At 39.9% G+C, this 13,391-nt stretch overlaps 1 protein-coding gene across 6 annotated transcripts in view; it reads right to left on the reverse strand.

The window, feature by feature from the left end:
- Positions 1–443: 443 nt before the first annotated feature.
- The window catches only part of LOC139447167 (choline-phosphate cytidylyltransferase B-like), a 38,425-nt gene continuing 25,477 nt past the window's right edge, over positions 444–13,391 (reverse strand). For all 6 annotated transcript variants that reach the window (XM_071228363.1, XM_071228365.1, XM_071228364.1 and 3 more), the window contains 7 exons: positions 13,008–13,113; positions 11,535–11,651; positions 10,241–10,392; positions 9,407–9,492; positions 7,649–7,787; positions 6,584–6,772; positions 444–6,002 (listed from right to left, as the gene is read on the reverse strand). In XM_071228363.1, coding sequence (XP_071084464.1) covers positions 5,826–6,002; positions 6,584–6,772; positions 7,649–7,787; positions 9,407–9,492; positions 10,241–10,392; positions 11,535–11,651; positions 13,008–13,113 — 966 coding nt within the window. In that variant the 3' untranslated portion in view covers positions 444–5,825. The remainder of the gene's footprint in view (positions 6,003–6,583; positions 6,773–7,648; positions 7,788–9,406; positions 9,493–10,240; positions 10,393–11,534; positions 11,652–13,007; positions 13,114–13,391) is intronic.

Raw genomic sequence — 13,391 nt, forward strand, 5'->3', positions numbered from 1 at the left:
TTGTCTCAGTGGGATATGATGATGTATACAGCAATGTATTATGAAAATCGAGTGTGATTATGTACACAGAAGCACAGAATTATGTCTTAGTTGGATACACCTGATTGGAAGCTGACGAGGCCATATGAAGCAGAATCTTCATGAAAATCATTTCAAATAACTTTATGTATAGTCAATGGCAAGCAAAATTTACAGCAAGTGAAATAGTTAATTTGCCTTCATCACCAGCAAAATATGTTGTCAATACTCATAGATTTGAATACATTACGTTACTCCATCCCTTGCAAATAGATACGTCCAGATTTTGGTGGTCATATTTTTATCCAAGGATCATTCCATGTCCTGGTTTCATCGGGACAGAGAAGCCATTGAGTGCTAAGATTATGCCTGCAATATATTTTTCCACGCAATTGGGATCGAGGACATGCATCAACCAAGTCAGCGAGCCTGACCACCCGATCCCGTTAGTCGCCTCTTACGACAAGCATAGTCCCCTTTACGGCAAGCATGGGTTGCTGAAGACCTATTCTACCCCGGATCTTCATGGGTCGCATCACGACACACCAGCCATACATATTCCCAGGTGATGGAAGAACATAGTGTATTAACGTATTGAAGATGCACAAAATAGGAAGTTACTGTTAATCCTCAATGAGGACAAAGTTCCTGTCCATCACCTGCAGACTTGTATATAGGGGGAAATACAATATTGCTAAAAGCGGCGTAAAACCAAATTCACTCAATCATTATAGAGGGGGCCTATGTCCAATTATCATCTCCTTGTAATTTCAAATTTAAAGTTTTTTCAATATTTACAAAAATAGAAATATCAAGGCAAAGATGAATTCTGCATGTTTTTTTCACTAGGTCTAATGTTTGTGACTAGCCTCTATGAATGATTGACGGAAATGATTCAGTGATTGATGGTAATGATCTTATGATTGACAAATGCTTCAAGATAACAACAACAGTTAATCAAGCATCTTAGTGACAACATCTAAATGCCACATTGGTAGTCGCTGCTATAAATAGGACAAAAGGTCACATGTACCAAACTCATTGCACAATCTGATGACAAAAATCATTCAACCGCACACAAAAAATGTTATGACTAAAATCACACTCACCCCTAACGCATGTACATCTCAAAATTCAAGACAAATCACAGAAAGTCTTCACATATTTTTCTCCATATTATTACCTGACCAAAAGAATCAGAGCACTCATAACCCTGTCACGTCTCGCTTCATACTGTCAGCAGTCCTTTACAAAGTACTGCCTCAAAGTTTAGGCCAGAACCAAGTTTTCTTTTGTTTTAAAGATTAACTTGCCTTAAATTTTGTTGTTTTTATTGAATACACAAATATGTATAGAGAATCTCACCTGAGTGTCTTTTGATATCAAATATATCAACACATGTTGATAAAAGTGGAAAAATTCCGACGCTTGCCGAGGATTTTTGCCACTTTTATCAACGAGTCTTGATATATTTGATATCAAAAGACACGAGGGTGAGATTTTATTTATCATCCATCATTCTTTCAAATTTTTCAATAATTAGCAGTGTCTTCAGTGTAATAAGTACTGCAAACAACTTCAGTAGCAGAGCCATTAGTGATGTCATTTCATTGTGACGTCACAATGGTGTGCAAAGCATTGTGATGTAATTTCATTGCAGTGATATCTACAGTGTAGATATCGCTTGATCTCATCAAAGCAATATCTCCTGTGGGAGCCAGTTTTGGATGATAAATGTAAATAGGTTTTGGGCCGCCTGGCCTCCGTCAGGCACTCTCTTTCGGCTTAGCATTACTCTTGAATAATGTAGTGCTAACCTAAAGGAGTGCCTGAAGAAGGCCGGAATCTTGACTCCATGTATATTTAAGTATATCTTTCTGCATGGGATGAAACACAAAAGAAGACTTTATTAAGATCGATTTAGATCTATGGACTTCAGTTCCTTTATTCTTTCAATGTGATGTTTTGGTACAGAGGCTGGTACCTCTATCAAGTGTTGATGATGGTGACTGACACCAATTTATTGAGGACCATGTACTTAAACTTAAAGATAGTTTTTATTTATATTATTTGAGATCTTTTTTAACAACTAACACATAGAGGCATTCTCAACAAAATATCTGGAATCCTTATTATCAACTCATTTTTCCATCTTATTGACCTCAGTGAGTGAGCTTGTGAGGCTCTACATCATTTTGAAAAATATTTCAGTTTATAAATCACGGTGTGTCAGCTTAATTATTGTGGGAGGAAATCCCAAAGTGATGCAGGTCTTCAACGTTATCACTTTGGTGAAACCCACAAGGTATGGTGCTGACAAACCTGGAAACAAAATCAGGACAAATCTGGGAATCAAATCCTGGAGTATAGGATCATGGAAATCGGCACCATAGGCAACTGAGATGAAGTCCCAGCCTCAATCATCATCTCAACAATTCCGTGTCCACCTGAACCACACATACCATCCGGGTCCCCGTTCCTCAAGGCGATCGTAGCACTACAACTGTCGTAAGTCTATGTCACGGTATGGGAGTTACGATCATCTTTGCACTACGACTGCCGTAAGTCTATGTCAAGGTATGGGAGTTACAATCATCTTTGCACTACGATTGCTTTGAGGAACAGGGCCCTGGAAACGTTTCCCCAAAAATATGACGTAAAACTTGGCCTGGCCTTGATTCAAGACAAAAAACAAACACAACAAACCATGCACACACACAATACTTGCTCTCGGTTAAGATAAATAAAAAATGAAACATAATTTTCACAATATATGCTCTTTTCCCCAGTCATAGGACAAATCAACATTGATATCATTAATAAAAAGTATATAAAGCCCCTTAAAAAAGTACAATAGAAAATGTACCTAAAAAATACCTGGTTACCTCAGTAACACAATGATAATGATTGTTACATCTGCCCTCTTTTCATAGTATGTGTCCATCAAAATCAGAATATAGCTTGTGGTAATAACCTGACTCTTGCAGATGCAGTATTCTGTCATCACTACAGTCCCCCTTCTCTTCTTGAATAAATAGCAAACAGTTCCTTTGTTTTCATTCTGAGAAAAAATCAATAAAAATCTTTAGGTGTTTCTTTTAAATTTTACTATCACTGTATTTGCTGCCCTCTCTGTAAAGTGGGACCAATCCAAGTCTATATTCAGGAATAATACCACTAGCGCTTGTGTTGTCCATTGTTTGGGCTGGTTTATTTTATTAACGAGCTGCAAGTGCAATGTGCCAAAGTTGGACGAATCAATTCGGACAAGAAAGGAGCAAGTCTTTACAGTTCTGCCATCTTTCCGAGGGAAGGGTGTTAGCTGACTCCCATTTTCCATCCTTGCCGAACTAGCTTGGAAATTCTGGGCTCAATCGTAGCACCACCAGAGATCATGTCCTTTCAAAATCCCCCCTACTAACCAATCAGATTCCATCTCTCATATCACTTGCATTTGCCTCAAACAAAATGGCAGCGCTCAGTCAAAACGATCTCATCGATGATAAAGAGGTTTATTGCAATAAAAGGGGCTTTACCTCGCGAATGCATCACATCACTTGAGCATCTTGATTAAAAACATTAAAAGTTTTGGAAAATATGTGTCGATGCCCAGTTTTGGGACAGATGCTCTGTAAATCCTGCAGTCGACCAAATTCGGCACAGCAGCTGCCATGTTGTTTATTAACTGGATGTCGATATCGTTACGGGATTTTGATTGGACTAGACTCTTTTGTCCAGCCAAAATATAACTCCATAATTCCATGCTAGTTTGGCAAAGGTGAAAACTGATGTTTTAAAGTCAGTTAACTCACCTGCCTCGAGAAGATGGGTTCTGCATCCTGATTTAACTTCATTACGCTTGTGGCCCACATGGTATAAGTTGGTTAGCACCCTCCTCAAGGATGATACGGACTTCAACACCCGAGTTGTCAGCCTAGAGCGTTGAAGTTCATATCACCCGCTCACGTGTACATAAAACATATCAGATAATCAGAGAATATACCCTGCATGAAAATATTCTATTATGCCAAACCTTAAATGAATATTCTCCTGGTACACCTTCACACAAAATACCAAACTCCAATCTCAACCATCCCTGATAATCCAGTTTATCATACTTCCATGTCAGAATGATGAGATCTGATTGGTTCACGTGATCTTGATAAAATACTAGTTATCCTGCCGTGGAGGGAAATAAATAAGCAGGAGAATAAATCCCTTATACCCCACCACGAAGAAGACAGCCTGCACATGGATTTCTGAGAGAAGAATATATCCCTTATACCCTACTTTGAAGCAAAAAGCCTCTGGTGATAGTGTTTCATGTTACAGTACTACATCTCCACTGTCAATATAGTTTTGTCATAATAATTTCGTTATTCAAATGATCTGACACTAAAACAAGCTGTCCAATAAAATTATGTGTAGAAACTCTATGTTAAATTAGTGGTAATAGAGATGTAATAATGGAGCTATAATTTTCCCTGGATCATCGAGGATGGGTGACAACAACCTTAGGCTGTATTAGCAAAGAAAAAAAAGTTGGCTTAAATAAAAAAAAATTCTTAAAAATTTACCCACAAATATCTTTGTGAAAGAGTATCCTGTGTGTTTCAAAAGTGGGGACAGCACCAGCCATTTAATGTATAGAAATGGGGTCCAATATGGACCAATAAACTATTGTGCTCCTTAGGAATGTATTTGTAGCAATGGCACTCTTCAAATACCAGTCCATTTTTTCATTGGAATAATTCCCTTAATATACATACATAAGTAATGACAAAATGTTTTACTATCTTCCGATTATTCCTTTCACTCATTTATAGAGTGACTGTCAATCTCTCTGTGTGAGGAGTTACCTCCCTTCCTAACACAACTTGTAAAAGATTGTGATTGGTTAACTACATAAGAAGCCACAAATTCCTACAATATTAGGTTCCCTGTTGATCTTGTCCTTGGGATTTGTGTCAAGTGAACAGCAAGACACATACACCGAAATTTGTGAGGATGCACATCTATCAGAGTTTACGAGGATGCGTATCTATTGGGGTTTATGAGGATGCACATCTATCAGCGATTACGAGGATGCGTATTTATCAGAGTTTACAAGGATGCGTATCTATCAGGGATTACGAGGATGCGTATCTATCAGGGATTACGAGGATGCGTATCTATCAGGGATTACGAGGATGCGTATCTATCAGGGATTACGAGGATGCGTATCTATCAGGGATTACGAGGATGCGCATCTATCAGGGATTACGAGGATGCATATCTATCAGAGTTTACAAGGATGCATATCTATCAGGAATTACGAGGATGCACATCTATCAGAGTTTAGGAGGATGCATATCTATCAGACATAATAACATAATATGACATAATGATGAAACGTTATCTGACCAATGACATAATTCATCAGTGCAGTCAATGACAATGAAATTATTCACATCTGTCTCTGTGTCACGAAGGTCATGAAAAGGTGCTTGGATTTATTCACGACAATCAATTAACTCAGGTATTTCATGCAATAGCAGAAACTGTAGCCACTGCACGTCACTGTTATACTGGTTACCATAGTAACAATACACATAGCTCAGCCATGTCTCATGACATGAGAAATACAAAGGGATATTTCCTGAATATCCATTTAATATTGCAATGACAAAAATGTTATAAATGTTGTCTTCTTCATATCAATTATATACCATGTGGCCATTTCAGAAGTTAGGTGAACCAAAATTTTCTACATTCTTTCAGGGGGTAATTTCACAAATCAGTTTCAAAATTTATAAGGCAACAACTTCTTATAAGTCTTCATCCTCAATTTCTTCAAATCTCAGCTCCGGTGAGAAGCGCCCTCTCTTGGTGGGTGGGCTGGAAGGTTCACTGGAGGACGGAGAAGGTGAGTCATCGCGAGATGGACTTGATGTGGGGGACATCGCTCGCCCGATCCGGATCTTGCTCTCTTGAAACCAGCTGCTCTGTGACAGTGAACATTATCAGAGTGAGTGAGTCGTGCAAAGTAATTCTCAGTAGCGTAACTTGGGATATCACAGCTGCCAACTTTCCCAAATTAGTATAATAATAAGTATTTTGTTACAATCCTCTGGTCAGGACACCAATGCTGGACAATATATGTGATTCCCCAGACAATAGTCAACCTCCACCTCCCCCAGAATATCCAACGGCCAACCTCCACCTCCCCCAGAATATCCAACGGCCAACCTCCACCTCCCCCAGAATATCCAATGGCCAACCTCCACTTCCCCCAGAATATCCAACGGCCAACCTCCACCTCCCCCAGAATATCCAACGGCCAACCTCCACCTCCCCAAGAATATCCAAAGGTCAACCTCCACCTCCCCCAGAATATCCAAAGGTCAGCCTCCACCTCCCCCAGAATATCCAACAGCCAACCTCCACTTCCCCTAGAATATTCAATGTGTCAACCTCCACTTCCCCCAGAATATCCAACGGCTAACCTCCACCTCCCCAAGAATATCCAACGGCCAACCTCCACCTCCCCATGAGTATCCACCTGTCCAGGTCACTGTATTCTTACCAGTTTCCCATTGTTGCCGAACATGTCGAGAAAGCTGCCGATGAACTCCTTCGATTTCTCCTCCCACTTGTGGATGAGCTCATTGCCCTTGTCGACAGACTCCTTCCATTTGTCATAGAACTCCTTCCCCTTCTCTTTCACCTTCTCCCCCATCTTCTCATAGTTAGCCTTGAAGATGATACGCTTCTCCTGAAACACAAGACTGTCAGGTCACCAGAGATTCATTTGTTTAGTCTATTAAACCTTATTGGTGAAACTACAACCTGCCATATTTTCTTGAGTATAGTGCACACTTTTTAAAAAAACAACCACAAACCAAAACGAGTTTTGATGTTTTTTCCCCCACCGGAAAGACATTACCGTGAGCACATAACACTGGAAATACCATGTCAACAACTCCATACTGAAGTACGCAAATTAATCATGAAATTACACAGTCTGGCTATAAAAAGTGTTCTTTGTATGTCTGGACTACAACCTACCTTCATGAAGCCGATGTTCAGCTCCTTGGCTGCGATGTGAGACTACAACCTACCTTCATGAAGCCGATGTTCAGCTCCTTGGCTGTGATGTGAGACTACAACCTACCTTCATGAAGCCGATGTTCAGCTCCTTGGCTGTGATGTGTGACTACAACCTACCTTCATGAAGCCGATGTTCAGCTCCTTGGCTGTGATGTGAGACTACAACCTACCTTCATGAAGCCGATGTTCAGCTCCTTGGCTGTGATGTGTGACTACAACCTACCTTCATGAAGCCGATGTTCAGCTCCTTGGCTGTGATGTGAGACTACAACCTACCTTCATGAAGCCGATGTTCAGCTCCTTGGCTGTGATGTGAGACTACAACCTACCTTCATGAAGCCGATGTTCAGCTCCTTGGCTGTGATGTGAGACTACAACCTACCTTCATGAAGCCGATGTTCAGCTCCTTGGCTGTGATGTGAGACTACAACCTACCTTCATGAAGCTGATGTTCAGCTCCTTGGCTGTGATGTGAGACTACAACCTACCTTCATGAAGCCGATGTTCAGCTCCTTGGCTGTGATGTGAGACTACAACCTACCTTCATGAAGCCGATGTTCAGCTCCTTGGCTGTATATCCTCTCTGGAGATTTCTCCTCACATACATGTCATAGTCCTTGATGATCCTGGCAATCACATCAGTTGTGGAGATCCCTTCCGTCCTCTCTGTAGCCAGGAACCTAGGATACACAGTAAGTGGGGTTTTACATCGGTCTGAACATTATATCAATTACATAACTGCAATGTCATTGAGGTTTGCGTCTAGAAGTTTTGACTTTTGGGACCCAGGAATCCTTTGGCATAAGCACAGTGACAAGGGCCTTGACTTTCATACTTCATTTTGAACACTGTAACCATGGTAACTGTATCACAACATGGGATGAGAGTCTGAAGTCGACCACACAAACTAGTGATAGATGTCATGAGTACCATCCCTGTCCGGGTACAATGACAATGACTACCCAATCCATCTACGGTAAGCATAGATTGCTGCATCTTCCTGAGGCAATAGAGTTAACTGACTATAAAAGTCCAGTTTCCACCCTTGCCGAACTAGGCTGGTATTATCGAGTTACATTTTGGCTGGACTAACGAGTCTATGCATAGTCCAATCAAAATTGCGTAACAAAATCGAAATCCTGTTCGTAAACTGTCATGCAGATTTCAGTCGATTGGAATATTTGCAAAACCTGTGCACCGCCAACTCGTTGTCAACAGATATTTTCTAAATCTTTTCATGTTTATAATCAAGGTGCTAACATGATTTGATGCACTTCGCGGTGTAAGACTCATTTTATCACAATACATAGATCTTGCTTATCGATCAGATTGTCTTGACTGGGCGCCGACACTTTGTTTGAAGCAAATACAAGTGATAAGAAAGGTGGAATGTGATTGCTCCATAGGAGAGGCTTAGAAGGGACATAACTCGCAATGACAGGCTGCAATCAAAAACTGTCCTATTGTCTCAATCTCATTAAAATCAGATCTTAGTTCTTGCTACCGCTTAACAAAGATCTCAGGACATCCCATAAGGCGCCACGTTAGAACGACCTTTCATCTGACCAATCACAGCGTTGTTTACCAGATCACAAAAAGTGACAGTTGGTATGTGATTTCTAATCATGCAACCTCGAAAACTTTATCACAGGGTATTCCGAATGATAGTTGCCGGTTTAACAACTGAATCCATACAATCTAGACCATCCATTCCAGAATGTTCTTTTGTTCAGGTTTCAAATTTTTAATCGAGAATTTGTCAAAATATGTTTTGAAGAGTAGTCGCCAATTTGAAATTAATGCTGTAAAGCACAAGAAAGCTGCCTTCTGATTGGCTAATGTTGACTTCTTGTCAGTCCTTCCATTGGTCAGTCAAAGTTCGCGCAGGGTCGGTCTGACGTGACGTGTTATGGGATGATCTCAGATCTTGGTTTAGCGGTAGCAAGAACTAAGATCTGATTTTAAAGAGATTGATTATGTCAACAATACACAAGAAATCGGCAAACACAGAACAATGAGAACATATCAAAAACTAAGAAACATCATTACAAATCTGAGGGCACTACCAACAACATGGCAGGAAAGCGCTAAAACACACAGACAGCAATCTTCAAACTAGGCATGTGCAGACATTGAAAGGAGTTGGTGATGCCGTTTCCAAGTTTTCGGTAGTGTGCTCTCAGATTTATGACAATGTTTATAAGTCTTTGGATATGTTCTTGTATTAAGCTGCGTTTCCTTGTGTCTTGAAGACATATGACAGTTTTCATTGGTAGGCCTGTTCTCGGGTGTAACTCACATTCCCTTCTCCTTGATGCCCTGGTAGACGTCCCCATTGCTGGAGCCCGCCGTGTACGGGAGCTCGTCATGCGCCACAAAATCAATCTGCAATAGAAGTGGGGACTTCAGTTAGGAGGGTTACCTTACATCATTTATGTGTGGTGATTATGACAGTAAGAAAATGTAAAATAGCTCTACTTTGCAGAAAATTAAAATATTGAAATCAACCTTCGTAAAGTTCCTCTCCTATAGGCAAGTTTGAAACGAATCTAGTAGTTTTCAAGATATAGGTCATACACAAAACATTTCCTTGGGAGGAGAGACAGAAGGACGGACGGACAGATGGAATTCCTTGGTATAACTATACACCTGTCCTTTAGGTTGGAATAAATAAATAAATAAATAAATAAATAAATAAATAAATGCTCAAAACAATATCATAAGTTTTACTCTGGTCTTTGGGTGAGTGAGTGAGTTGGGTTTAACAGTATTCCAATTATATCGCGGCGTGTGAGCTTAATGTGGGAGGAAAGCCCGAAGTGATGCAAGTCTCAGACGTTTACCACTTCGGTGAAACCCATGAGCACGGGTATTGTGCTGACAAACCTAGAAACATAATCTGGGCGAACCGGGATTCGAACCCACAATCATAGGTTTCTGGCGTGCCCAAGCTTTGCTGAAATGTTACTTGCCCAATTTGATAGTCACTGGCATCTGGCTAGCGGGTAGGCAGCTATTTCAAACACAACAATCAACCAAGTCACTGAGCCTGACCATCCAATCCATTTGTCACCTCCTACGACCAGCATAGGATGTGTGGATCTATTCTAACACAAAATCTCCAGTCACGAACCTTGTGTTCTTCTAAGAAATCTTCTGTCAGTACCCATGGTGCATCTGTGACAATTTCGTCAACGTATCGACAATGTCTGACAGCTTCGTATCTTTCTGATTCGTTCATGACAGTCCTGCCCTTCATCTTGTGAGTGTGACCATCATTGCACACTGTCAAAGGAAAGAACATTTAACATTCGGATACCACTGTACAGTGAGTGATGAGTCAATCTCATTAAAATCAGATCTTAGTTCTGGCTACCGCTAAACAAAGATCTGAGGACATCCCATTACGGGTCACGTCAGGCCGACCTTGTGCGAACTTTGACCGATCAATGGAATGACCAATTAGAAGGCAGCTTTCTTGTGCTTTACGGCACTAATTTCAAATTGGCGACTTCGCTTTTTACAAATTCTCGATTAAAAATTTAAAATGGTCTAGATTGTAAGGATTCAGTCTTTAAACCCGTAACTATCGTTCGGAATATCCCCTGTTAAAGTTTCATAATCTGGTAAGCGACGCTCTGATTAGTCGATTGAAAGGTCGTTCTGACGTGACCCCTAATGGGATGTCTTCAGATCTTTGTTTAGCGGTAGCAAGAACTAAGGTCTGATTTTAATGAGATTGGTGATGAGTGAATATGGTTTTATGCCGCTTTTACAAATAGTCCAGCAATATGTCACGGCAGGGGACACCAGAAAACAGCTCTACACATTGTACTAATGTGGAGAATGGATTATTTTTCTTGAAATAGACTGCCATTTCAGACAATAGTTTTGGCAAATGATAACTGTAACAGGAAGAGGTAAGTTTGTAGTGATTAAGTAATAAAGTTTGCTCTAACCTCATGTGTAGTGTAATAAAGTATAGTTTTGCTCTGAACTATAGTTAAAGCATGAGGACGCATGACGTCTTATTTCCAGGGATAACAGGGGAGGTAATTTGAAAAGCTCCATGAGGCCAGTCCATTATGACGTACCTCAAAAAGTGTAAATTATTGCAGGATAAAGTAGTCGGCACCCTTGATCTCTGAGAAAATCATCTTGGAAAGAAAATAAAAGGAGAAGGGGTCCTTGTGACCCTGAGAATAGTGTTTGAATCTAGGGAAATCTAAAAATCTAAATTTCCAACATTGAGGACCTGTTGATTTCCATGCTAAATTCCAAATACAGATAATTAATTAAATTTGTTCTTAATTCACAAAATTACAGGTATACAAATGTTCACATTACCCAGTCCATTTAAGGGATTAACATTAATTTCAAACTTTCATATTTCCGTAACATCTTTACCATGGAAACAACATACTCACCTCCCACTATGAGGTAGGTATTTGGGAAGGCCAGTTTGGCTTGCATTAGTTGTCGGGCGTGGCCACTGTGAAACATGTCGTAGATTCCATCGGCGTAAACTCGTACCGGTCGGGTTGCTACAACAAAACAAGATGTTATTGTAGTTGTTTCTGTGGATGTTGTTATTGTTGTTTCTGTGGATTTTGTTATTGTAGATGTTGCTGTGGATGTGGTTATTGTGAATGTTGCTACTGTTACTATGGATGCTGATGTTATTGTTTTGGATGTTGTTATGGTTGTTGCTGTGGATGTTGTTATTGTAGTTGTTGCTGTGGATTTTGTTATTGTAGTTGTCGTGTATGTTGTTATTGTTGTTGCTGTGGCTGTTTTTGTTGCTGTGGTTGTTTTGTCATTGTTGTTGCTGTGGATATTATTGTTGTTACTGTGGATATTGTTATTGTTGTTGCTGTGGATGTTGTTATTGATGTTACTGTGGATATTATTGTTGTTACTGTGGATATTGTTATTGTTGCTGTGGATGTTTTTATTGATGTTACTGTGGATATTATTGTTGTTACTGTGGATATTGTTATTGTTGCTATGGATGTTGTTATTGATGTTACTGTGGATATTGTTATTGTTGCTGCTGTGGATATTGTTATTGTTGCTGTGGGTGTTGTTATTGTAGTTGTTGCTGTGGATGTTGTTATTGTAGTTGTTGCTGTGGATGTTGTTATTGTAGTTGTTGCTGTGGATGTTGCTATTGTAGTTGCTGTGGATATTATTGTTGTAGATGTAGATGTTTCTATTGTTGTTGCTGTGGGTGTTGTTATTGTAGTTGTTGCTGTGGATGTTGTTATTGTAGTTGTTGCTGTGGATGTTGCTATTGTAGTTGCTGTGGATATTATTGTTGTAGATGTAGATGTTTCTATTGTTGTTGCTGTGGGTGTTGTTATTGTAGTTGTTGCTGTGGATGTTGTTATTGTTGTTGCTGTGGGTGTTGTTATTGTAGTTGTTGCTGTGGATATTATTGTTGCTGTGGATTTTGTTATTGTAGTTGTTGCTGTGGGTGTTGTTATTGTAGTTGTTGCTGTGGATGTTGTTATTGTTGTTGCTGTGGATGTTGCTATTGTAGTTGCTGTGGATATTATTGTTGTAGATGTAGATGTTTCTATTGTTGTTGCTGTGGATGTTGTTATTGTACTTGTTGCTGTGGATATTATTGTTGCTGTGGATTTTGTTATTGTAGTTGCGGTGCATGTTGTTATTGTAGTTGTTGCTGTGCATGTTGTTATTGATGTTGCTGTGGATATTATTGTTGCTGCTGTGGATGTTGTTATTGTTATTGTTGCTGCTGTGGATGTTGTTATTGTTATTGTTGTTGCTGTGGATGTTGTTATAGTTGTTGCTGTGGTGTTGTTATTGTAGTTGCTGTGGATGTTGTTATTGTGGTTGCTGAGGGTGTTGTAACTGATGTTGCTGTGACCCCTCACCTTGTCCCGACTTGGCCTGCTCCAAGCTGAACCTGGTTGTGTAGTCACAGAGTGCCAGGTTCTCCATGGCCAGGGGCTCGTAGTGGTAGGGTGCGGGACCCATGTTCTGCAGCAACAAGGAAATAACATCTTACATTGTTTCATCTTTAAAATACATTGCATACGTGTTGTTCCAGCTACAAATATACACATAAACTGACTCAGTTGGGCTACTATTCATTTCCTTTGATGACAGAAATATTTCCTTAAAATGACAGATTTTTTAATATTGTACAGATCATATGGCAGTGTTCTCTGAATGGTTAAACCCTTGTGACATCATGTTCATGTGTGAAAATGGTCCTCGTCATCCTCGATTATCCAGTGTCTCCGTTATACAGTATG

This window comes from Haliotis cracherodii, unplaced genomic scaffold (genome assembly GCF_022045235.1).
Source record: "Haliotis cracherodii isolate W230 unplaced genomic scaffold, xgHalCrac1.p SCAF_7, whole genome shotgun sequence".
Classification (NCBI taxonomy): Eukaryota; Metazoa; Mollusca; class Gastropoda; order Lepetellida; family Haliotidae; genus Haliotis; species Haliotis cracherodii.